Source organism: Chlamydotis macqueenii, chromosome Z, assembly GCF_036417535.1.
Source record: "Chlamydotis macqueenii isolate bChlMac1 chromosome Z, bChlMac1.mat, whole genome shotgun sequence".
NCBI classification, from domain to species: domain Eukaryota; kingdom Metazoa; phylum Chordata; class Aves; order Otidiformes; family Otididae; genus Chlamydotis; species Chlamydotis macqueenii.
Window position 1 is genome coordinate 22,543,594 of NC_141593.1, and position 24,308 is coordinate 22,567,901.

The following is a 24,308-nucleotide window of genomic DNA, read 5'->3' on the forward strand; positions in this document are numbered from 1 at the left end:
GTTTTCTGTTATGTCTAAAGTTTAAGGTGAGTTCAGAAATGAGTGTGATTCATGAAATAGATGGTTATTTTTTTGCTTATCTGAGAGGCAGTAGTATGCTTAGTGATGTGAGATGCGAGGAGAGTTGAGTATCCAAGATGGACATCCATTTAGAAGAACATAAAGCCATGTATAGAACATTGGCAGAACTGTTTCTTCTTCAGGACTAGAAGGATTTTAAGCCTTATTTCTAATACAGTAATGTTTTAGATGAGCCCTAAGTAGCCATCCTTCTCACTGGCTTCTTTCTCCTACTCCCAAGTTCATTCAGAAGAATAATTTTCTTGGTACTTATCAGGTGTTTATTTTTATGAGATCAGAAAATCATTAATTGATTAAAAAATATGATGTAACACTTGCTATTATGGTAAAATTATAATAATAAATAAGAATTGAAGGATGTTTCTGATACAGGAAAACATTTTTTTTGCCACCTTTATTTTCTTTTTAATGCAGAAAATTAAATTGCAAGCCAGGGATCTCATAGAGTTACCGAGGTTATGCTCTGTGGGGGAAGTAACTTTTTAAATGAGTTAGTAATGAGTTATCAATGCCTCATGGATTAAAAAAAAAACTTTTAATTTTTATCAAAAGTCTCACTCGATACTGTGAGGATGAAGGACTCTTAGAGATCTACCACCTTGTTAAATGACATAAGGTGTATTTGTACCTATTTGGTACCACCTCTTGAACGTAGCATGGCAGAGGAGAGGGTTGTTCAGATATGTTAATCTCAGCATACTTTAAAGTTAAAAACAAACTGATACTTGAGTCCTTCTATCAAGGCTTCATGTGACACTGAAAAATGGAGCAATAACTTTGTGAGTCGCTATGAGTTTCTGAAGAAATATTGAAATTTTAAAAAAAATATACTGTTTTGTTAGGGAAGAGGTGCTATGAAGATCCCTCATCTGTGTATTTTTCAGTGTGATTTAGATAAACATACTTTGTTTTTCTCAGTGGAAACACCTTTGTGATGATTGTTTAATGAATCATCCTCAAAATCAGTATATTCTGTGGAGTTCATCTTGTCGGTGGGGAATGCCTGGAAAAGCTACCATTTTCTAATTGGCTCTTTATTTTATACAGCTAGAACAAATCACTTCCTTTGTGAGAGAGGAAGTGCTCTTTTTCAAAATGGCAATTTTGTGGAATCAAAAAGTTGTCTACGAAGTTTTTAACTTGCGTAACCTGCTGAACTGCATCTCCAGACATGTGGATGTCCTGCCATGCAAACTGTGCTATGGACACAGTCCTCAGTGTTTTTGTGGTCTTTAGAACCAGGACCCTCAAGGCTTCTTGTTTTCCCGTGCTGCAAGGCAGAGGCTTCCAACAGTGTAGAGTTTGAGCTTTCTGTCCCATGATGGAAGACGCTGGAAGCAAACTCTTCAGATGCTTTTTGAAGAAACAGAGTGGAAATGATTGATAGTGCTTAATGTAAAGCATGCTCTTCAGTTTTTGCTGAAAAATGTCAAAATTCCTCGGGATTTTTCTTGGGTTGTTTTGTCCCAGATATATTTAAGGCTCTGACAGAATGGTTGATTTTTCCTTGGAATGGAAATTTTAAAAAATTAGATTCATTCTGAATCTTTGTGCTTTGTGTAGCTATAGCTGTAGAGGACTGCTGGTGTATTGAACAGCACATGTTTTAGTTATTAGTTACTGTTCAAACTTGACCTAGGTTAACAGCGAAGAACCTATGTGTTGGTTTTTAGGGCATTTAAGTAATTATCATTTCCTGTTCTCTTAGCTGAGAGTACTCCTGTATGTGGGAGGAGAGGAATTATTTTGGTGCGATGACTTTTGCTCATATTCAGAAGCGTTAGCAGCATGGGAGCCTCACCAGAGTGAATGGATAGGATTTTGCTGTGGTATCATCTCTCTCTAACGTGCTGGCTCATCTCCCTCGTGGCCTTTGACTCGCACAGCTGCTCCTTAGGCGGTTGTTTCTGCGGAGTTCTGCTTACAGCAGTTGTTGCATACAGTAGTAGTCTAAAGAGAACCTTTTGCCAGCTAGATGATTAAGATCTTTTCCAAATAAACAGTACCATCATGTGAACAGAAGTACATGTGGTAGCAGAGCCTGCTGGTACAGCGTGAAGCTATCCACATTTTACTGATACTTCTTGGAGAGGATGGGGGATGGAGAGATTGTTCAAATTTCAGGCAGCTAGGCACACATTTCCCATGAACTTTCTATCTGCTGTTTGGGTCATCTGAAAATTTGCAACATTTGTGGGGGGAAAAAGTATGTACTAGTATTTTAGTACTAATTAATATAAGCCGCAGATTTGCAGGGAGAAAGGTGAAGGTAACATAAATAGCTGAGCACAGCTACTGAGAGACTTAAGATACTCATGCTTCTAACGTAATTTTAGAGGGCGTAAAAAGTGTGAAAGTATCAATAAAAATGTATCATGCAACAGATAGCTTGGAGCTCTTAGCCACTTGCTGGTATTCAGTATGAGGTTTTTATATCTGGAAATTGCCAACAAGTGTTGACACTCATATTTTTGTTAAATGTAAGCTGAATGTATAATATAAATGAGCAACTATTACAAGTCTGAGGAAGAATTAATAAAATATTTTAAAATACTTTTTAAAAATAAAACCCCAAATATTTAATTTTACCTAAAATTGTATTTAAGCTGTTTAAATTCATATACCAAATTTTTGAATACAGATCTCAAAATCTACTTGGTGTCCTCCTGTTCTTCTACTTTCTCTGCCTGCATGTTACACTCTCCCCCGCCCCCCCCGCATCCCTGAGTCAGATAAGGACAGAAAGTTTAAAATAGCTACTTTCTAACAACTGTATTGGTCTGTTTCATGAATTCCTCAATGAAATTGATGGATCTTGTAGAAAAATGAGCAGGAAGGTTTCTAGTAATTTTTTCATTGTTGTTCTGAAGCTGAGCGTGTTTAAAGAGCTTTTAAATGTTTTCTAGCTTTGTGTGATGCTGTGTGCACATGTGAGCATATGCACCCATGTGAAAAAAATAATGGACCGTGGGAATTTAGTTTGCTATTTGGCTTTTACATTACAGAAGGCAATAGTATCATTTTTAAACTCACCAATATTCCTGTGTTTCAGTAGGGAGGAAGGTGGTGTGGTCTGTCCTCATTCGTTGCACTGTGCGGTGCGAGAGAGCTGGGCTAGGGCACCTGGGGAGGCTGTGGGGCTGGCAGAGGGCAGCTGCAGAGTGGCCGTTGCTTGTGGAAACTCGCACAGCCTAACTGATGATCGAAACCCGTATCAGTCCTGTCCTTCTCCCTGTCACCACAACCATGTCCTGCCCTCTTCTGTCTTAGCTTTTGTCATAGTCTGGCTGCACCCTGAGTTGAGTCTCCACTGCAAGTGAGAACAGGCCTGTCTTAGGAGGGGAGTGGGGAGGGAGCAAAGGGCCAGTTTTCAGCATCACTGGAGGCAGTGGCAGCGTGTACTTGGGCTGGCACTCGGCCGATGTGAGGGCACTTCCTTCGACAGTGCTGCACTGGAGCTCCGAAAGCTATCTACTCAGACCTGAGTAACAGCCACAGTGAGGGCTGTTGTGTGTACTGGCTGATGGTTAAGTCTGGTGTAAGTGTATAGTCTAGATAGACCAGTCAGTGAATACTGTAGAAAAGGAAGTATTAGTGTTGCCTCTGTGATGGGGACGCGCTTGTGCAGAGGCATGATATGGTTCTCTCAAGGTAGAGGAAAATTCTAGTAGAAGAATTAGCAATTAAATTTGGACTTTTCTGGTCTCAGAGTAGTTTCCTTACTTTGGTGTAATCTACTGTAGAACTGCTATTTGACTTCGAAGGTTTCATGTCAGAGCATGCCTCCTTTCCCTGTATCTTAGTGTCACAGCTGCCGTACCAAGGGATGCTCAAGCAGGCATTTTTCTTTAAAATTTATTCCCACCTTTGCTTTCTGAGATCAGTATAAAGTACGTTGACCTTAAGGTTATGTTGAATGATGAAGTTGTTGATTTGTTACCCTGAAACAGGAAGGTCATGAGAAGGGCTGACGTGGATGAGGTAAGGAATGACTTGGCTCCATTTCTTTCCCAACTTATTCATTTTTGTTTAAAAGGAAGAAAACTTGCTCTTTCATCTTTTGAAGTAATCTGATTAGCATTCATAAATACCTACCATAAAGCACGAGTTCCTCAAGGTGAAATAAATTAATCTTTGGTTTTCTCCTCCAAAAGTAGTTGGTCTACTCTGAAGTTGCTGTTTTGGCCTTGCTGCTCTTTTAATTCTTTCTGGGAGCATTTATTTAACCATACAAAACACATTTTCCTCGGCTATTTTCCCATACTTTCTGATATTAAGACTTGTGACAGATCAAAGAAAGAGAGAAATTAAGAGAAATGGAAGATGAGAAACAACTTCATTGTGTGTGTAAGATTTTTGTGGTGTAGAACTGGGTTTTGAGGAGTGGCTAAGTAAACACAGCCCCTTTCTCCACCAGAGAGGTCACTGATCTCTTGTGTTCTTAAATGTGCTACACCAACTTCAGCTTTGAAATACTTTCAGAGCTTTATGTTTTCCGAGCCCTGTACAGTCACAGCAGAGAATAAGATTTTGTTTCTATTTTTGCCTGTGAATCATCAGTATTTTGTTGAGCAACAGACAGTTGCATTTGGATAAGCCTAATCGTGTCTTCGTGGCATTGCATAGGTGTAGATGAGGGTCCAGTTGAGAGCTGCAGCAGCTGCACAGCTGTCATCCGTGAGCACGGGTCCGGGTCCCCTGGAGGTTCTTTACTGCTGGTTTGCCACCCAAGAGAGATATGGGGATGTGAATTTCTGATCCCATGTGGGTTTTTTGGGCTGGCTCTAAAGAAAGTGCTGTTTTACTTGCTGCACACTGATGTGAATCAGAGAGGCTAAGCCTGTGCTGCTACAGTGATGTTCTGTACAGCTTCTGGAGTAGAATAAGAGTAAACTTAATTTGCTGGTATCATAAAGATTCAGTTTTCAGTACATTTTTAAAAGCTCCCAAGTGAAAACTGCATTCTTGTATATGTCTTTGTAAAAGTTATGTGAAATAAGGCAATTTGAATTGTGGCTCATGTTGCTTGATATTGTTCTGAAGAAAGATTTGTTTATATACGTTTTTAGATCAAGTAAAGCCAGAACAGCAGCCCCTTCTCTTTACAGGATATTCCAACCTAGAGAAGTACATAACAATTTTAGAGAGCTTACCAGAAATGTAGTTCTTTGCTGTTGTGCTGTGTTTTTCTTTTTTTCTTCATTTTCTTTTCTTCCCCCGCCCCCCCCCCCCCCCTTGTGTATAAGATACATCTTAGGAAATCAAGGGAAGTTCTTGTGACAGTTATTTCCTGTGGTAGTCTGAAAGCTACTTTTTTTCATTTGTGGGAGAGAGCTCGTCTGAATCATTTAAAATGCCAATTTGTTGATCTCCTCTCCCTAAACTCTCATAAAAATCCTCCCAAAGCAGTTGTGTGCTAGTTTTATTAAATCTTTTGGCCTTTTGGGTTGTATATTTTTTTATGTACTGTTGAGTGTTAAATTTTGAAGTTAGTAGGTTAGACTTTCTAAGCATTTTGAGGGGGTGAAATTAATTTGAATTTGCAAATTACAGTAATTGTGGAGTGATGCTGTAACAGTGTAACAGTTTTAATACTGTCTGGTGACAGTAAATAATTTTTATTTTTTATTCAAAAAATTATTTGAAAAAATGTCTTTCTAACATCTTTGAAGGCTGCACAGTGATAGGAATGACCTGAGTGGAGATTTCTTGAACTGCTTTGCTACTTTCTAAAGCAGAAAATGAAAGTCTTCAAAAAGTATTTTCCACTGAGATATGCCCTCATAATGTTAATTTTTACTATAATTTGATGTGCTACTTGGATTACTTAATTTTGAAGCCTAAAATGTTTAAGTATTCACGGTCTAATCTGTGAACATTTTCCCCATAAAGCTCTTAAACACAAATGACCTGGTATAGTCCCCTTTTTGAAATTAAAACCTGGCATTACTTTTGGGGCAGATTTTTCTTTACCTTTGAGTCAAATTTTGGTTTCTCTTAACTGTTATAGGTGATAACATTATAAAGAGCTGGTCCAGCCTTTTAATGACATTCCCTATATCTTGTTTGAAAGATGAAAGAGTAAAATGAAAGCAAGAAATAGAGGGAGGAGCTCTGTAGAATTTTTTTTTTTTTGCATTTCCAATTAAAAAAAACCCCAACAGTCAAAGTTTGTAATATTTAAAAAGAATATGCCATTCCTAAGTACTCCATGCTCGGTGTTAAGAAATCACTCCAAACCAAGGAGGTGGTTAAAGTTTAAATAACTGATCGACACTGTATATGTGAAAATAACTTGACAAATCTTGAAATATACTTGAAAATGGACAATCTGCTCTCTTCCTATGCTGTCATACCACAGAGTTTCACATACGTGCAAATTACCTGGTAGCAGCAATCATTAGTCACTGCGGTGACTGCACCTGTTAACCTAGAGGCTTTGCTTGTCAGACGGTGACATATCTATTAGTAAAGACTGTAAATGTTTTTCTCCTCAGTGGTGTCAACCTGCATGTCAAATTCAGACTTCTGTAGTGTGGCTTCGTAATTGGCTTAATCTGATTTAACAGGAATGCATTTAAAACAACTTGAATTCAAGGTCCATTTATTGTCGAAAATGTGACTACTGTCCATAGTCTGTTGCCAGTCGATTTTTGCAGATATGGAAAAACTGCTAGGTTAGCCTGACAGTTCTCCTTTACTTCTCTTTGAAAGTTTGGTCTGATAGGGATGTCAGTGCCTCACTTCTTCCAGGAGAGGTATTTCCTGAGGTAATTCAACTCCTGTTATCCCATATTCAGAAATTCTGCAGTCTTTGTGACTGCAGCACAGTGACCAATTTCACCTGGTCCTTTTATGAGTTGCCAGAGAAACAATCCTACAGCTAAATTCTTGAGACAGAAATTCTCAACCTTGCTTCCTGCCAACGCTGCAGCATTATGTTGCGTCTGCATCATTTTATCGCACCTTGATAAAAATAGATGCAGAACAGAAACTAGCACTGCACGCATCAGCCTTCCCTACGACACACAATTCCAGCAGAGGAAGTGCTTTGAGACTCTCGAAAGCTTTTAAGTGGAGAATGCAGAAGATTATATGTATGAGAAAGCCACTACTGTCCCTGCAGTGGAGGGCTTCATTATTTCTGCTGTACACAACACAACTTCTTTTCACTGCTGTGCAGGCTGAATCACTTTGCAATGAAAGTTCGTGATCCCTTAGGAAAAGCGTCTTGCTTTGGTATTAGCTTATTCTGGAATACTATTAAAGTGATAACTTCACAGCTGCAAGTTCTAAAAAACTTTTAAAAATGAACAGTTTGGAAACAAAGTGGTAAATAGGAATGAAGAAGCATGAGACCCAGCCCCGCCGTAAGCAGAAATTTTCTCAGTCCTTTTGTTTTTGAGATAGCTTGCTGCTCCTTTTCCTTGCCACGAGCCATTTCAGAAGTACACATGTAGGCTCCTAGAGGCTGCGCCTCGAAGCTGTAGAAAACTGAAGAATGTCACCGAACTGCTGTATTTGAGACTTAGCAGCACTTTCCCTGGTGCTAGTTTTGGGGCTGATCCATGAGATGTGTTAGTCGTTAGAGCAGAGATGGACAGTGCTCCTGATTCAAAGAGATACTTGGCAAAATAGTCTCCTCGCTTTAAACAGGAGAGCAGTTCCCCTGAATGTTGCAGGGGAAGGACAGCTTGTGGCACGATTTGGCCAAAAACTGATCAGCTCTCCCAGTGAGTCCATCCTCTGCTATGAGGGGAGATGCAGCTAGGCTGGTGTAAATGTGCAGCACGGTCCCAGAGCCAAAGTAGTGAATTTTAAAGCCCTTAGCAGCCCTGAGGAAGTAATTTCACCTACTGCTGGGACACCAGTTTTCTTACAAGGTCTTGGAAACTAGTCCTGGCCTAGAGTGTAGTGCTGGGGAGCAGGAGGTGTTGAGGAGCCTCGTGGTGGAATGACACAAACTTGAATGTGTCATTGTCTGCATCTCCTGGTGATTCTTACTTTCAAGCACTAGTGTGTCAGTGTGTGGTAACCGTTCCTTGTAGGTGTGTGACAACTATATCAGTATTCATGTGATACTGTGTTGTCTTGGGTGTAAGTTGTGATGTCTAGCTTTGATGAGCAATACAACTTTCTGAGCTTGGACTAGAGCACTCAACTGTGCAAATCGGCAGGGCGCTGCAGGAGACTGACTGTCAGCTTTGCAGACTGTGGGAGGAGGGAATGACCCAGGCCTGCAAAATTCTTCCCTAGCAGTAAGAAAGCTGCTATCATAGAGCAAAAGCATGGCTTGTCCTCTCTTTATGCCAGGAGCGATGGAGGCTACTTTTTCTGCTCTTCAGGACCTGCTGCTAGGAGAGATCAGCAAGACCCCCTTTGGGCTAGAAAAAAAGGAGGTGGTTTGCAATTAGCGGCTCTAGTAAAATAACACTTAAGCAGAGCAAAGCCAACGGTAGTTTAGAGCCCCTGGGCTACCTAGCAAAAAGTTAGTGCATCTTAGAGCCAAAACGTGTACCTTGAAGGAGTTGAGAGGGGGATTGCTCCAAGTGGAGTTTTAGAATGGGAGATGACATGATGTTGCTTAGCCAGGAAGGCAGATTTGTACTTTGATGGAAGGAAATGGCGACCATAAATGGGCCTAAAAATCTCACACAACAACAACAACAAAAAAACCTATAAAAGGCATGTCTGTAGGACCCCGAAGTGTAGCCACAACAGTCTGGATGGAGTTCTTGTCGTATTTTAGAAGTTGTATTCTGATTGCTGTAGTTCTGTTGGCACATACACTGGAAAACATGCTGTTGAGTTTGGGAAGATGGTTAATGCTCTGTGACCTCTCAGGCTGGTAAAACCTGGAAATATCTCTAAAAAGTGCTGTAGTACCTGAGAGGAGGGGATCGTGACAAGTGCTGATACATACAGCTGAAGCCAGTCTCTTTCATTGTGTGCAGTCTCATAGGATCCCCTTTCACCTCCATACTGCAATTTCTTTGCCAGGAGAACATTTAGGCTCACCACACACTGCTGCTGGACTGATGAAGTCTCCTTTTGTGCATATGTAGAAGTGTGCAAGCATGGGTGTTGAGGAAGAACAGGATAGAGAATAGTCTATACATTGATGGAAAATGTTGGGATAATCCTCTGTCAATATTAAATGTAAATTTTGCAGAATTGAAGTGTTGCATAACTTTTGAAAGAACCAATCCCTCTACAAAAAAAAAAACTCAAAATACCAAGGTAAGTCATGAGAGAAACAAACAGATCATTTTACACACATAGTTTAGGCTTAGCAAAATTCATGGAAAGCCATGTCCAGACATGGCTGGAGATGGTTAAATGAGAGGCTGATTGAATGGTGAAGGGATTTTGAGGGTTTTTTTTTTTTTCAAATTTTTTTTTTTTATTACTGGCATACGAAGAATGTGTATTTGCATGATAGATGTTTTAAAAGTCTCTTTTGTATCAGGATATTACTGTTTCTATCAACTAACATCCTCTGCAATTACATGAATGGAATACTTAGATTGTGTGATACGAGTGAAATTAGGACTCTTAAACTACTGTTTGAAAGCTGGGCAGTTAATTCTCTCATTTCCTCTACGACTGATAAGAGTTTTTCAGGATGCTGGAGGCATAAACAGTTAGCATGGGTTGGTCTGATCCTGGTGCTCATTTTTTACATGGCGTTGACCAAGTTTTGGTGATGATTGAGGTGCAGACTGTAATTTGTATAATACAGAACGCTGACGTGCTCTCTCAGTCCTACAAAGCTAAAATGAAATGTACCTGCCTGTCTTTAGGGGTGGAAGTCTGTCACTTGGCACATTGTCCCCCCGATTCTTGTCATTGTCCCTGAGAAGCAGGAGAGAGAGATTTAAGACTCTTTCTTAGCTCATCTGAGACCCTCTCAGCTTCTGTTTGTACAGCCTTTGCCTGTAGGGAGGAGATTGTAGAAATCATTCAGTACCTCTGAATCGGTAGAGTGGTCAGCCTGAAGAAGATCTTCCTGCTATTCTCTACTTCTTTTCTTTCCTCCATTTTTAGTATGTGGGCATTTAATGTCAATGTTTCAGGAATTACCTTCACTGCATTCCCAAGAAGTAGTAGGGCATTATTATCTTTGCTTTACAGGTGGAGAACTGAAGCACAAACAGAGATTAAATTACTAGATAACACTAAGTCTTAAACCCTGAGGTGCCTTAACCATGAGATCATTTTTAGTGCTTTTGTCCTTCATTTTGAGGGTTTTCTCTCATGTTTTGACAAGCATAATTAACCGAAATAATCTTTACTACTCTCAGACTTCTAGATGGTTGGTTTCCATTTTGTTTCTGTAAAATTACCTTCTTTCTGTGTAGTTAATTCTACTGCTTCCAGTGATGCTCTGTTTGGCAGCTATACCATCTGCGTGTACAGTTTGCGTTGTTCAGCTGCGGCACCATCTGAGGGACAGGGTAGTTAACTGTTCAGAAAACCACACAGACATAAGTGTATGAGCTGAGTGTAATTAGGATTATTCAGAAATTCAGATTTAAACTGTGGGGTGTGTACTAAAACAAAACTATTATTATTTATTATTTAGCGTTTTTAGTAGGAGAGCATTAAGGGTGATGTGTAAAGAGATTTAAGGGTGTTATCAACTTGCAGTGCTGTGTGCTCAGCTCATTGTTTGAAATACCAAGGGTAATGTTAATAGGCAGTCCACAAAATATTCTTTTAAGCATAATGTTTCCCCTTTTAACTTCCTGTGTGCCTGAGTTCTAATATGCTGGCTTGCACTGCGTGGGGTGCTCCATCTCACACTGTTCTGCTGACAGCAGATCCATCACAGAGATCTGCTGAAGCATGAAGCCAGATGAGTGCAGGGAAAAGCTCAGGAAATGCAGCTACTTGGATGTATATATACACTGCGAAGCTCTGTATTCTTAGCACGTGATTTTTATTGACTGTGATTTAAATCAGGATTTTAAAAAATCGTGTTTAGAATCCCTGAAATAAACACAGTACTTGCCAGTGCTGGGAAGGAGCACTTAATTTCCTTGCTCTGACAGAGACCTCTAATTGATCTGTAGCCATCAGTTTTGTGCTAATTGGGTGATTAATTTAGGACAATCAGTTTGTAAGTATTACAGCTGATGAAGTTTTCTGTCTCACTGAAGACAGCAGTTATGTTGAATAACTGCTTTTAAATTCAATATTGCTGGAATTGATCTATTTAAACTTTAATTGACAGGCTTGAGTGCTTCACTGTGGTGACCTCCATTAAGACCCCCCAAACCCAAAGTGTTCTAAAAATGAGAACAGTTGCAGTTTATGACAACAGCTTTCCCAGACCTATCAGGTTGAATGCTATCAAAAAGAAATGGTGCTCTGATTTCTTTCACTAGTTCATTTGACTTTTGCGTAGAGAATCCCTCAAGTCTGTTACTCTGGTGAGTATGGCAGTGGGGTGGCTGGGGGCAGAGCTGAACATGAGGAAATGACTCTCATAAGAAGCACTATTCCTGTTGTAGGAGTATGTTGTTTGGGATTCTCCAAACCAGAATGCTGTGGTGGCATGACAAAATGTTTCATTTAACTGCCCTTCCCTCTGAGCGTAATGGGTTTTGGATTTTCTTTTCCATATGTTAATGAGTTACTAAAACAAAAACAAACCAATGAAAAATGCTGAACAAGCTTTTTTATATATGTATTTCATACTCTATTTTAAACAATGTTTCCTCTAGTAAAAAAAGTCAGATAGGAATATTTTAGTCATAAAAAGGTTCGAAAAGATTATATGCTATATGAAATGTTTATACAGTCTACCAGGTTTTTTTTTGCTTTTAAACTTTAAAGAATACAATTTTAAGTGTACAGACTAAAAACCCAAAAGCTTTTTTTAAGGAAAAAAAAAGTTTTTCTACAATTGAATTCCAAATTTTTCTTGCAAAATATGGCTTGGTTGGCTGCAGCTGTGACGCAGAGCATGTAAGAGTAGCTGAGTACATACTGTTTTCACAGAATTGTTGTATTCATATTTCTTAAGAAATTATTTAGGAATTTCACCTTGACCCTTAAAGATAATGCCATTTGGCATATAGGCTATGACTGTTCATTTAAAAGATGTAAGGTAAAATACATCTGGATGTGTGAGATCTGGAGGTCTTAGTATATAGAGTGGTCTGAGCCAGAGCAATAAATAAGTCTCCTACATGTATGATGGCTTCACATGAATGCCCAAAACTGTTGAAAACTTCATTAATGAGTCTTTACGTATCTATTGGACAACACATCTACCTTCACATTTATACCAGTGGTACTGCAGCCCCAAAATCATTAATTATTGATTTAAAAAAGAATTATATGATCCTTTTATGATGCTGGTAAGTACTGGCAAAAAGGCACTTGAAGAAAACCAAAGCAGGATACGGTAGTCCTAGCTATGTAATACAGTATTTCTTCCCCTCTCTGGTATTTGTGATAATGAAGTCAAGGTCCAAGCATGACAGTATCTAGAAAATTATGACATTTTAATTAAATATTTTCTTTTTGCTCTGTCTTTCTGGACATGCTTACCACATAAAGTAGGACTTTGGAATTGTAGTAATGCTTTCTCTACTTGCCAAGATAAATGTAAAGTTAGTGATAAAAATGGAAAGTAGCTCTTTTATACTTTCTTTTTAGTCTACCTGTTTGCTAAATTACCTCAGAAGGAGAAGCTGATCTCTGGGACCAGAGCAAATAGGTAGCATAGCTGTTAGCATGGTTGGCTCACTCCACTACACAGAGCAAAATGCTGGATTAAAAATAGTGTTGCCTGATGTAAATTTTGGTGCCCGGTGCACATGACTTCATGATGCATTTAACTTCCAGTTCATATTGTGCATCTGTTTGGAGCTTTTCAGAAATGGGAATCCAGCAATGCTGGGACCATTGCTTTTCCTAAATGTGTTTATAGTAAACGAACTATAATAAACCAGATCAGTAGGAGGTTAATTTGAATTTTGCGTATTACTTCAGAACTGGTTAGAGCAATAATGTTTATGTGCATTTATAAACAGTTCTAAGTAAACTTAGAAATTTGGCAGATATCAGTTGTACACCCACAAAATACTACTTTCCTTTCTGTGATTTCTTCAATTTATTTTAACACTGTAATCCCACAGTGAAAAATCATGTGAAGTCAAGAGAGGAAGGTAACAAAAATCAACATCAACCACTAGAGGGAGCAAGATTTCAATTATTGTAATTAAGCATACTATAAAAATAATTATTAATTGCTGCACTTTAAGGAAGAGACCACTAAGATCTTCTAGTTTGACTTCCTGTATAAAATAGGCTGTAGAACGTTGTGTACTATTTTTTTATCCTCTAACTCTTGTTTGAAGTATCGTTATTTTTTTAGGTAGAAAGTCATAGAATGTGTAAGACTTACACTGATGGGAAATTCACTGTATTACAAAGGGTAAGGTGAAATAATTTAAAACTACTTTTTTTTTTTTTTTTTGTCTAACTCCTGCAGTTTGAACCCCTAACTCTGCTATGTGTGAGGAAGGATCAGGATGAAGTTCACTATTCTTACAGCTGGTCTCCCCCCAAAAATCTCTTCCCGCTGCGAATACACATACTGAACTACCAAGGTGCTCTTTTGGCCTTGGCTAAATGGAATAAATGAAGCTTTTCAAGCTGCACAGTATAGTTCAGTTTTCATTATAATTTTTTTTTCCTTAAATTCTTCCTGACTTTTCTGCAAGCCTTGGGAAATGCCACGACTAACTGTACTTTAGCCCCTCAGTGCTCAGTGACATCATCTGCTTACTCCCATGGGAGATTTGCCTGCTTGTAGATCTGAGGAATGTTTATTCTTTTAGCTATACCATCACTTTAAGAGCTCCTATTTAGTTGTTTATCTATGACAGTACTTAAATACTTTGCAGAGTGCCTGCTTTCCAGAATCTTGCTGTATATTATGTCTGTGGAGTTTATTTGTGCTTAGATATGACTTGATGTCTAGCAAGACTAGAATGCATGTTGTTCAAACATGGCTGCTCTATCCAGTTGTAAACTGTCTTGCTTCTGTTGTTATTTACCTATTTTGTGTTGTTTGCTAGAAAAAGGCACCATATATTTTTTTTTTTAATCCAGGTCACTGATAGCAGTACTGAATTATATTAAAGAACATAACCCTATATGATCCACTAGAAACATTTAATGTGCAGTTACTTTTTCAAATCTATTAGTGAGTTTTAATGTTTCTTGTAATCATGCATGTATTTTTGTATTGTGCTTGTTTAAGTTATTAACTTATTATTGTGAGAAAATAGGTTGAATGTTTTACAAATGTCTTGGTGTATTGTCAGCTCAGATATTTATTGACCAGAGTTGAAATCTCATTTGAAACAAGATCTGTTTGGACAGACTGTTCTATGTGTAAAACTGTGTTTAGTGACACTGTATGTTACCATACCTGAATTCATTTCTGATGGCAGCTAGTATCTTGTTTGTCCTTTCAAAGGAGAGCTATGGTGTGGCAGCTTTTTTTCACTGTTGTAGGAACTCCAGGAACATCCTGTATTACTCTTTGGGTAATAATTATCTGACTAAAAAGGCTCAACTAAACCAAAACAAAAGTCCCCTGAGCCAATCTGTAAACTCAGTTCTAATCTAACATCCTTCCAAGATGTTGATGAAATGAGAAGTGTTTCTTGGTTGCTAAAAGATGTGATTACATAATCTTACTCTCCGTGAAAATATTGAAGACACATTAAGGCAGCCTTTTTCCTTTCACGGTTTTCCATTTTACCCTCCTTATTCAATAGGAGGCCACCTATGCTGTTAGGATTTTACTGGTCTTAGCACCTTTAAGGAACACTTTATTATCTGTACTGTTGCTGGTGATCTGCATTCAGTGTACCTGTTGCTATTAAATCAATAAGACTTGAGCAGTCTTGTAATGCTTTCAGGCAGTGACTCCAGAACATTTTCATGTATGTTTTGAAAAATTCCAATGCATGTTGATGTAATTATCAGTATGAACAAAGCAGGTTAGATGACTTTTGCATTGGAGTACTATGCAAAGTACTGATTTAGTATTGGTATTGTACTTTGGTTTTAAAGATACGCTGTTCAACTTCCTAGGTATTTCATGGTGGTACTTAAAATTGGTAATCAACGTTATATAACTAAAATATTTCTGGAGAAGAATTTTTATTGCTCTTAGTTACTGATGTTGTCCCAAATCTGTGTTCTTTTATCTGGTGTGCGTTATGCCAGTCTTAGACACAGAGCAGAGATATTTATTTATTTCATTTCTGTGAAGAGGTGGGTGCTCGGTGGTAAATCCACAAAACTAGCACACCTGATTACAATTGCATTACATATTTATACAATTCAGTATAACAATCTACCTTTTGGTCACATCTACTTAACTACAATTGGTTTGTTTTTCTCTTATGTTAAAGATAGAATACTTCTTAAATTGACTACGGATGCTTGGTGAATAGGAGTCTTTAATCTGAGGAGGGGGTGATTTTAGCACTAGAGGTGTGGTTTTCACATTATAAGGAGAGAGTTCACTTTGAGGATGCTAATTAGTGGAGTTTTGTTGACCATTCACAACCTTTATCTATGTTATGCACCTGCAAGGATATAAATCCCCATGTTTTCGTGCTCTGGATCCCTCCTTATCTGCTTGAGCTTCTCTAGCAGGTCTGTTCTCCTTGAGCCTATCTAGGTTTTTCTTTGTTCTGTCAGATGTACGGCATCATCCTGCTCTTTGAGGGCCATGTCTGCTGTGTTATCTTTGCTTATCTTGGTTCTCCTTTTTCCATGCAAGTCCTTGCAGACTTCATGCTCCTTTGACAATCGTCCAGCTTTCTGCACCTTCTGGGGCTGGATGTTTCTTCTTTATCAGTCTCAGTTTCTCTTCAACAGTATAGTCATTAGCAGGGAATGCAGTGTTTATACAAAGTAACTTGGCTTGCTCAAGTCAGGTTTTGTTTTATAAGATATTCATTGTCCTTGCCTAACGGAAAATTTAATAAAAACTCATTCATGTAAACATCATAAAAATTTCATTCATGTATATCACTGGAAGTAAATGTTGACACTTTGAAATATTTTTTGCTTATGTATTGAGTGGGACTCCTCTAAGGATGCCTTTTATAAGTTCACTTTTGGAAATGTAATTTTCTTCAAAGCAAGGGTATATTGGCTACCTTTTCTGGCTTGACTGATGTTTTTCTCTTCAAGTGAATATAAAAGGGAAAACTTAATGATCCTTATAATTTGTTTTGTTATGTGCTACCTTATGTAATGCTTTGTGATAAATAAAACTCATCACCCAAGTTATGTAGTAAAGCATCTCCTAACTGATGAAGTTGTGTGGGCTGCTCATTTTTGGGAGTGGTTGTATAGCTGAAAACTTTAGCAACAAATGCTGTTAAGGATGTGTTTGCAGGTTCTTAACTGTCATATCTTTAAAATTTATTTTTGACAACTACATAATTCAGTGTTTTGAATTGGATACTGGGAGAGGTTTATATACAGTTGCTGAACATAATATTTTGTTTCAGGGAAATACAACTATTTATCATTTGTGTACATTTATCAATATGCTGTAGATCTTCCCTAATAATTTTGGGGCTACATATTTTGGAACACTGTATCATCTACATTGTTGAATTTTTTTTTTTGTCCAGTTCTGCATGGCAGAAGTGAGTAAACTGTGCTGGTTTACAAAACAAGACAAAATCTGGCTGTTGAGCCTGTGTTTGTGGAGGATAAGTAGCACTATCCATACTGATAAATGAGACAGGCTTCAGCACTGAATGTAGAATGACACTGTTGTGATTATGATACCCTCTGTTGCTATGTAAACAGACAGAAACTTTCACCTAGAATGTCTTCATTCCTTTCTGCTTTTGCAAAAATCCAGCTTGTCATATTGTGAAATCTGTACTGCAGTAGCCAGGTCTGTGTAATGGCTTTTGGTATAATCATATATCTGGTTGTACATAGAAGGAGTAAACTTATTTTCCATTAGAACTTCTCTACTTGCAAGCAGCAGGTGGGTCTTTGCTCACACTGTGACAGACTAGACTTGCTTCATTTTGGAATGTATTTAGGATATGTTTCAGAATCGGATGCTTCACATTGTAGATAAAGTGGTTGAGATTTTCACAGAGAAATTGAGTTGAATTACAGCCTGGCATTGCAGGAGAAAAGATTGCTAATTTTTGGCCTTGATCTGAAATGATTTCTGACATCCATGTTCCATGATCTCCCTGCATGTGATGCGCTTGGCTGAGTCATAAAGTAACTTGTTACTCAGAGAGGGAAGGTACTCATTCAACTGCTGGTTAGGAAGGGTGAGGTGAGAGGAGAGCTTACAGGGCCATGGGGACACTAGAACTTTTCCTGCATGATAGGAGGAAGACATTGGTGTTCTTGAGCCACTGCTGTTCACGACATCAGACAGATAAAATTCCCTGGTTTCATGATTATGTACAGTTCTTTCTCCAAACATGCTGATTACAGGCAAAAACTTGGGTACATAGCAGAGATGAGGTAGTGGAGTACATGGAGGAGGAGCTGTTTCTTGATGCTTATGTAGAGATTTGGGAATTTCCTTCTTAAGAATTTTTAAGAAAGGAGGATTGCCAGCAGGCTTGCCTTCACATGAACCCTTAGAACTTCACACTCAGTATTGAGCAAGCATACCTCAAAGTGAGAAGATGTGGATGAGAGGTTTTCTTTTCCTGGCTACAGTAGATGTGAATACTACTTTTCCGTCCTAATGGAGGGGTATAAAAAGAGCCGGCAGGCAGTCTGGCTGGGCTTGCTGAGACCTTGTGAGGGGCACAGGCGGAAACTGGTCTGAGTACCAGCTTCTGCAGCCATTTCAGCCTTACTTACACAAGAAGGTCTGGGCTCTTTTCCCTTCTTCCTATATGGAAGTGGTCTCTTGTAAAATTAAGACTTCTTTAGAGAGGTGTTAGATGATTCTTTGTGTTTGATTGGTGTTAAACTGACTTGTTTCCAGTGGCGTGTTAGCAAATGGTGTCTGCTGGGGATTTCTACTGAGGCCTGTGGTGGTAACGGCTGTGTGAACGCCTTATTAAATGCCCGTCTAAACCCATTTCCTGAATAAGAGAGAAGTTTGTGCCTGTGACTTGTAAAACTGCCCAAGAAAATGTTCTCTGCATCCCAAAAATAAACGTTTTAGTTTGTTGGAGGACACTAGTGCCTTCTTTGCAATGTGTATTTCCGGAGGCTTTTCAAGACGAGGGCTAACATTGCCATGCTGTGTTACGTGCCGGGCTGGTATCCTGAGAGCCCTCTCATCCCGCGTGTCATGTGAGCCCTTCCAGCCCTGCTCTGCAGCATTCTGTGCTGCGAGTTTTCTTTCACCCAAGTGATGGCCTAGTCTGTATTTACATCGGGTTTTTCTTTGTTTCCTGTGATTTTCCTCCAACTATTGCATAAAACGTTGGGTAAGCTAACCACCGTGCTACATAATTTCTTTCAGAGAGTGCAGTGCTGCCAGCTGTCAGTGTTTTTCTGAGGTACAGCTCCTGCAATGTTGACATTATGCAGGAATCTTGTTTTCAGTAAAACAAGTGAGCGGTCTCAGCACAAAACTTGTCGTGTTCTTTCCATAACTATAAATGTGACAGAGTCCCTTAAATATAACCCTTAGAGAAATGAAAAGACAAAGGGAAATTTTAAGTATGTTAAAACAAACCTCATAATTTTTTGAAGCCACAGTAACCATTTTTCTGTACCTGATCACCATTGCTTCTGACAGCTTGAGTTTGGCATTACTGAATGACAATGCAGTATAGCAGTAATTTGAGAAACTCCTTTATTTGTGTACTGCAGAGATGTGCGGAAAAATGCTGGTCTAGACGGAGCTGTGGAGGGAGAGAGGAGAGGGCCTGAGGGTGCTGCTGGCATTAGGAGTGAAGAGATCGAGGGCAGCAGCCGACACACAGGGGCCTAAAGTGAGAAGTAAAGCGAAGGTGGAACGGTGCCGGGGGGCGGGAGGCAAGCACGAAAACCAGCTGCGCTGGGAGGCATCTGGGGAACGGCAGAGAGAGAAGCGGAGGAAGAAAGTTGGGAGGAGGAAATGACTCAAAGTACCTGAGGGATTAGGTCACTGTTTTGAGTGGAAAAGGTACTCGAAGCCTTTCCGTACCCTTCTTTCGCCAGCCTGTTTCAGAGTAGCCTTCACAAAAGAGACAGCTGGTAATGGAGGCAGGTGTCCCAGCTTTCCACGGCAAAAGCCTGGCGTCTGGAGTGGGAGGTAGCCAATGTGAAAAACAGTAATTGAGTACTAGAGGCACGAAGCCGTGGTAATAACATATGTACGTTGTACTTTTAAGTAGGGCGTTGGCGGTGTCTTTATTCGCCGTTCCCGGCAGAGGAAGGCCGGCCAGCTGAGCCCGGCTGGTGGGCTCTGGCGCCTCAGCCCTCGGGTTTGCACTTCCGTCTTCCTCCGTGCCGGGCACGGCCCGTGCTCGCCGCGGCTCTGGGCGAGCCGGGCCCGCGGCGCTCGCACCTGGCGCCGCCGGTGAAGGGAAGCGGCAGCTGTCGACCCGGACGCGGCTCCAGGGCCGCCCGCTCCGCGCGCCGCCGGGCGGGAGGGGGAGGCCCGGCAGCCCCCTGCCCTGCGCGCCGCCACCGCCGGCCGGGCGGGAAGCGGGGGAGCTGCTGGCGGTGGCGGGCGGAGGAGAGAGAGAGAGAGAGAGAGGCCCCCGCGGCACGACCCCTGCGCGGGCGCGAATGGTCGGTGCCGGGCGGGGCGGGGCGGCGCGGCGCCCTGCGGAGCAGCCGCACGGGAAAGTTGCTGCCGCTCGGAGTTGCTGTTGCCTGCGCTCTTCTCCTCCCCCCCTCGAGGGCGGCTGGCTGCCTCCCGCCCGCCCCCTCGGCGCTCGCTGTCTCCCGGGAGCGGTCGGGGGCACCGTCCTTTCTTCCACCTCCCCCTGTTATGGTACTCAGTTTGTAGGGATTCGGGCACGCGGAAATGGATATGTCGGACCCCAATTTTTGGACGGTCCTTTCCAACTTCACGCTGCCCCACCTGAGGAGCGGCACCCGCCTCCGCCGGACGCAGAGGTAAGGCGGGCTCCGCGGGGGAGCGGCCCTGGCTGGGGCCGCCGGCCTTCCCGGCGCCGGGGGGCTGCGCGGGAGGCGGCGGGGAGCGCGGCGGGGCCGGCGGGCCTTGGCGGAGCGGCCCCCCGGGGTCCTGCTCGGTCGGTGTTGTTCTAGACCAAACGCCGCGTGTTGCTCAGCCTCCTTTTATAAGATGTTGCTTTGTTTTCTCCTGCCCTTCCACCCTTCCCCTTTTTATTTCTCTTCTCTCTGTCCCTTTATTTTTTTTTTTTCCTTCCCCTAAAGATACTTTGAGCTTGCTCCGAAATATTTGACCTTTATCCGGAGCAGATATACTTTATATGGACAACTCAGGATAGCCTACTTTGTTGGGTGTTCTTAAAGAGACAGGTTGGTGTAACTACCTTTTTAGACAGGCTAGCTGACAGACAGGCCGGGAATGGCCTTTTTATTTCTGTGGCATTTTCATTATTGTCAGAAGGGAAAAACTTTTGGAAATAGTAAATGCAAAGTAAAAGTTAAAGGGTTGTGCCGTCAGTGGACAGAAGACTGACAAGCTTTCACATCTTGGTCATTTTTTATGCCGTGTATCCCTTGCAGTTACGTATATGCCTGTGTCACAAGGAGTAGCAAAAGTTTATGGAAGTTTGTAACTTTGTTCACTGGTACCCAGTATGCCATTTTGAGACATACCAGTTGTGGTGTTAAATTGTCTGTGAAACTACCCTGAGTATTAGCTTATGTATTATCTTTGGAAAATGTGTGTGAAATGTTCCGTCTCCTGCTCTCTGAAAAACCGGCACAAAGCGAGCAGGATAGAGGCTTATCAGAGCTGGCCGTTCCTAAGCCTTAAGTATTATTTATGTACTGATCATCTTCAAAATGAAAAAATGTCTCTGTTGAATGGTAGAAAGTTAAAATAGGAAAATCGAGTTGCCTATTTCACATCAGTGTAAGACTGTTCATTCAGTCTATATGTATTCTATATTTATTCTTTATGTGTCTGACTTGAGGTAGCTGTAAGTGATGAGTTATTTTATAATTAATTATTATCCCTCTCTTGTAAACAATTTTTTTACTCTTACGTAGCATCAACCGAGTGTCTAAATAGGCCTTATGCATTTTTCTGCTGCGAATGTATCTGAATTTAAACAGGGGAACATGCTAGGGCTTTTTCAAGTAGTTTTCACTTTTTTTACTCAAGTAGGTTTGCACCTGTATGAAGACCTGAAAATACCTTTTATAAAGTGTATGGCTGCATGACAGGTCAAGGAGAGAGATTTGATAGACTTCACGAGAAGCATGCAATACCTGTGTACCCCTTGTTTTTTTTTTTTAGCATCTGGATGCCTTCCTGCTTTTCAAACACATTTAATACTGTACTGGGTTTGTTGAAATATTTGAAAGAATTTTAAAACCGGCATTGAATACTGTCTCAGCATATCACATATATGGCATATCGGTGAACAGTACATGCCATATATACAGTTATGTTTTATGTATTGCAGAGATATTCAGTATTTAATGCCCTTTCTGTAGCAAAATCAGTATCTCACAGCATTGTGAAACTAAAAAGCCAGAAGTGGAGTTTCAAGGCTGCTTACTGGGCCCAGTACCCTCCTTTCTCTGGCTGGTCCTCTCTTCTGGAGGGGGAGCTCAGCATCTGCTGTGTTGCCATGTCCAGGGGAAGGCTGACTTTTTCTGCTCTCTTCTTAAAGGTGGACCTGTCCCCTGCATCCCTATACTCATAATTCATCTTCTAATATAAATGAGAGATCCTAGAGTGATAAAAACTGTCAGAAGAAATAAAAATAATATGGACAGCACAGATTCTCCTAGTTCTGCTCCAGAAATTGACTTAAGTTAATTAAGGTACCAGCTGGGTCTACATATCCTGAGCTGTATCTTATCTGGACTGTCTTCACAGGCTCACAGTCAGCTGTAGACCCAACTGGTACATGAAAAGACTGGAGCGGTAGCTCCTTACTTGCCACAGGATGCCTTCCCTTTCTGAAAGAGTGCTGCTGGTAGTGGTAGCGCATGTTTTGTATAGCTTTGCAGGCATTTTAGAGGTCCAAAGAATAGGCTATGAGTAGGCTTGAAGGGAGTCTAGTTCCTGTGATCTGAATCTCCTGACTGTGCTTAAGTGAAAGGTTTGGGTCCACTGATTCAAAGAAAGTTTTTTTCTTAATAGTAACACTGACTATGAAACTCCTGTCCAGCTAATGATGAGCCTTGTTGTGTAATGAAAACTTTACAAGGGACGTTGATTGTTCTTTCTGGTTGTATCCACAGTTGGCTTTGGGACCCCTTGCCAGTGTGAGAGCATTAGTTTTATACTTTGAGCATTTTTGCCTCTTAGGTATGTTAATTTTGCCTGTTCAATTACTTGTACTTATACTACCGGGATCCTGGTGTCCTGCTAGGCTGTCTGTGAGCACTGTCCTATTTTCTTGACACTTGGGATGATGAGAATTGTCTGCTAGTACTCAGAGTTTTGTTTCTTTGTACAGGTTTATTTGATGTAGGCATTTATTTCTCTTTGCTGAGGTTCTAAGAAGTCAAAAATGAAAAGACAGTCTATTCTCCTTTAGGTTGTGGTGTTGAGCCTGGCCGCTAAGTTATAAAATGGACATAAAACTTAGTTTATGATCTTATTTGCTGACTGAAGATTTCATTAAGATTTTTTAACTTCTGTTTTCCAACAGTAGAATTAGCTGAATTTGAGTTGCAGCAGCTCTCGTTGGAAGTGATACCGGAACAAGAAATATCCCAGCCTGACTTTCAAGTCACGGAGTGGGTTTTCAGGACTGGCGGGTAGAAAAATCATCTTCAATTATAAATTGGAGGCATTTGGTATTCAGACCACTGAGCCTATAAATGGCGTGGATTACACCATGTGCTTTTACAGAGAAGAAACGTGTTTACCACCTGTATTAACTTCTTTCTCTATTGCTGTAGGTGTGTTGAACCTTCATAGTATTAACTTCAGGTTCCTGCCTGAAGTGGCGTTGTCTAGAGTAGAGAACTAGAGAGAGAGAGAGAGTGGGTCTCTGTGTATGTGTGTACATTTGTTTATGTAGATTGATGCATAGATTTACCTATGGATAGATGTGCACACACACACTTTTCATATGGAAAAATCACTAAATACTTTCTGCTTATTGTATGCTCTGTATTTAGTTCTCTTCTGACACTTTCTGTCTTCTGTTTCTGATCTCTGTGTATCTTCTACAAAACCAACAAGCCAGTGGTTTGCGGTTTTTGTGTTTGTTCTTTTCTCTTGCTTCTTTGTGATAGTTGCAGTGTTATTACAATCGTTCTTCCTTTGAGTCAGAGTTGTTTTATTTATTTTTTTTTTTTCTCCAAAGGCATGGAATTATGAATACTTGCCCAATTGCTTCCCAGCCAAAATAGACTCTTGGATGGTTCGTGTTGAAATTGTGTGTTATTTGTCTACGGCCACTGAAATGGTCGTTGAGACTTTCCTGATACGGGATTAAAATATTAATCAATCATCAAGTAATAATTCATACATTCTGACAGTTTGTAACCATTTCTGAAATGTTAAAAACAAAGGAAAATAATAACTTTTTTTGGAAACTCAGAGGATACAGTTGTCAAACTTTGTTGTAGTTTTATTTGTTTCCGGGGCAGCATGCTTCCTGTAGTTTGAGTAGATGCAGTGATTTTAAAGTTACAGTGCAAACTCTGGCTCTCTTGCTTCTTGGTTTTTTCCTTTGTCAACGCAGTATTATGTGTAAGTGTACTATAAATGGTTTGTTTTATTTAATAATAGACATTAAAAGCAATCCCGTTGGTGACATTAGAAAAGCAAGCACACTTATTAACGTAAAAGCAGCCACAGAAATGAAATATAATTGTCTTGATGCCAACTGAATCTGTTGGTGCACCAACTTGAGTTATTTTACTTTTGTTGCATAGGAGTAAACGTCAGTTAAAAGCTAAAAAAAAAAAGGATTTATTCTTGCTATATATGTGTTATTTTTAATGTATGTTTCAGAGTGTGGTGATTAGAAGAGCTTTACCTCTTCCTTACTTTCAACTCTCTTCATTCACCTGAATTCCTACATGGGAGAGGGAACTGTTATCCTAATAGATGTTAG

At 40.3% G+C, this 24,308-nt stretch overlaps 1 protein-coding gene across 1 annotated transcript in view; it reads left to right on the forward strand.

The window, feature by feature from the left end:
* The first annotated feature begins 19,862 nt into the window (after positions 1–19,862).
* Positions 19,863–24,308, forward strand: part of MAST4 (microtubule associated serine/threonine kinase family member 4) — a 104,780-nt gene continuing 100,334 nt past the window's right edge. Inside the window, exon 1 of the mRNA XM_086769864.1 lies at positions 19,863–20,184. Within this exon, the coding sequence (XP_086625990.1) occupies positions 20,093–20,184 (92 nt within the window). The 5' untranslated portion in view covers positions 19,863–20,092. The remainder of the gene's footprint in view (positions 20,185–24,308) is intronic.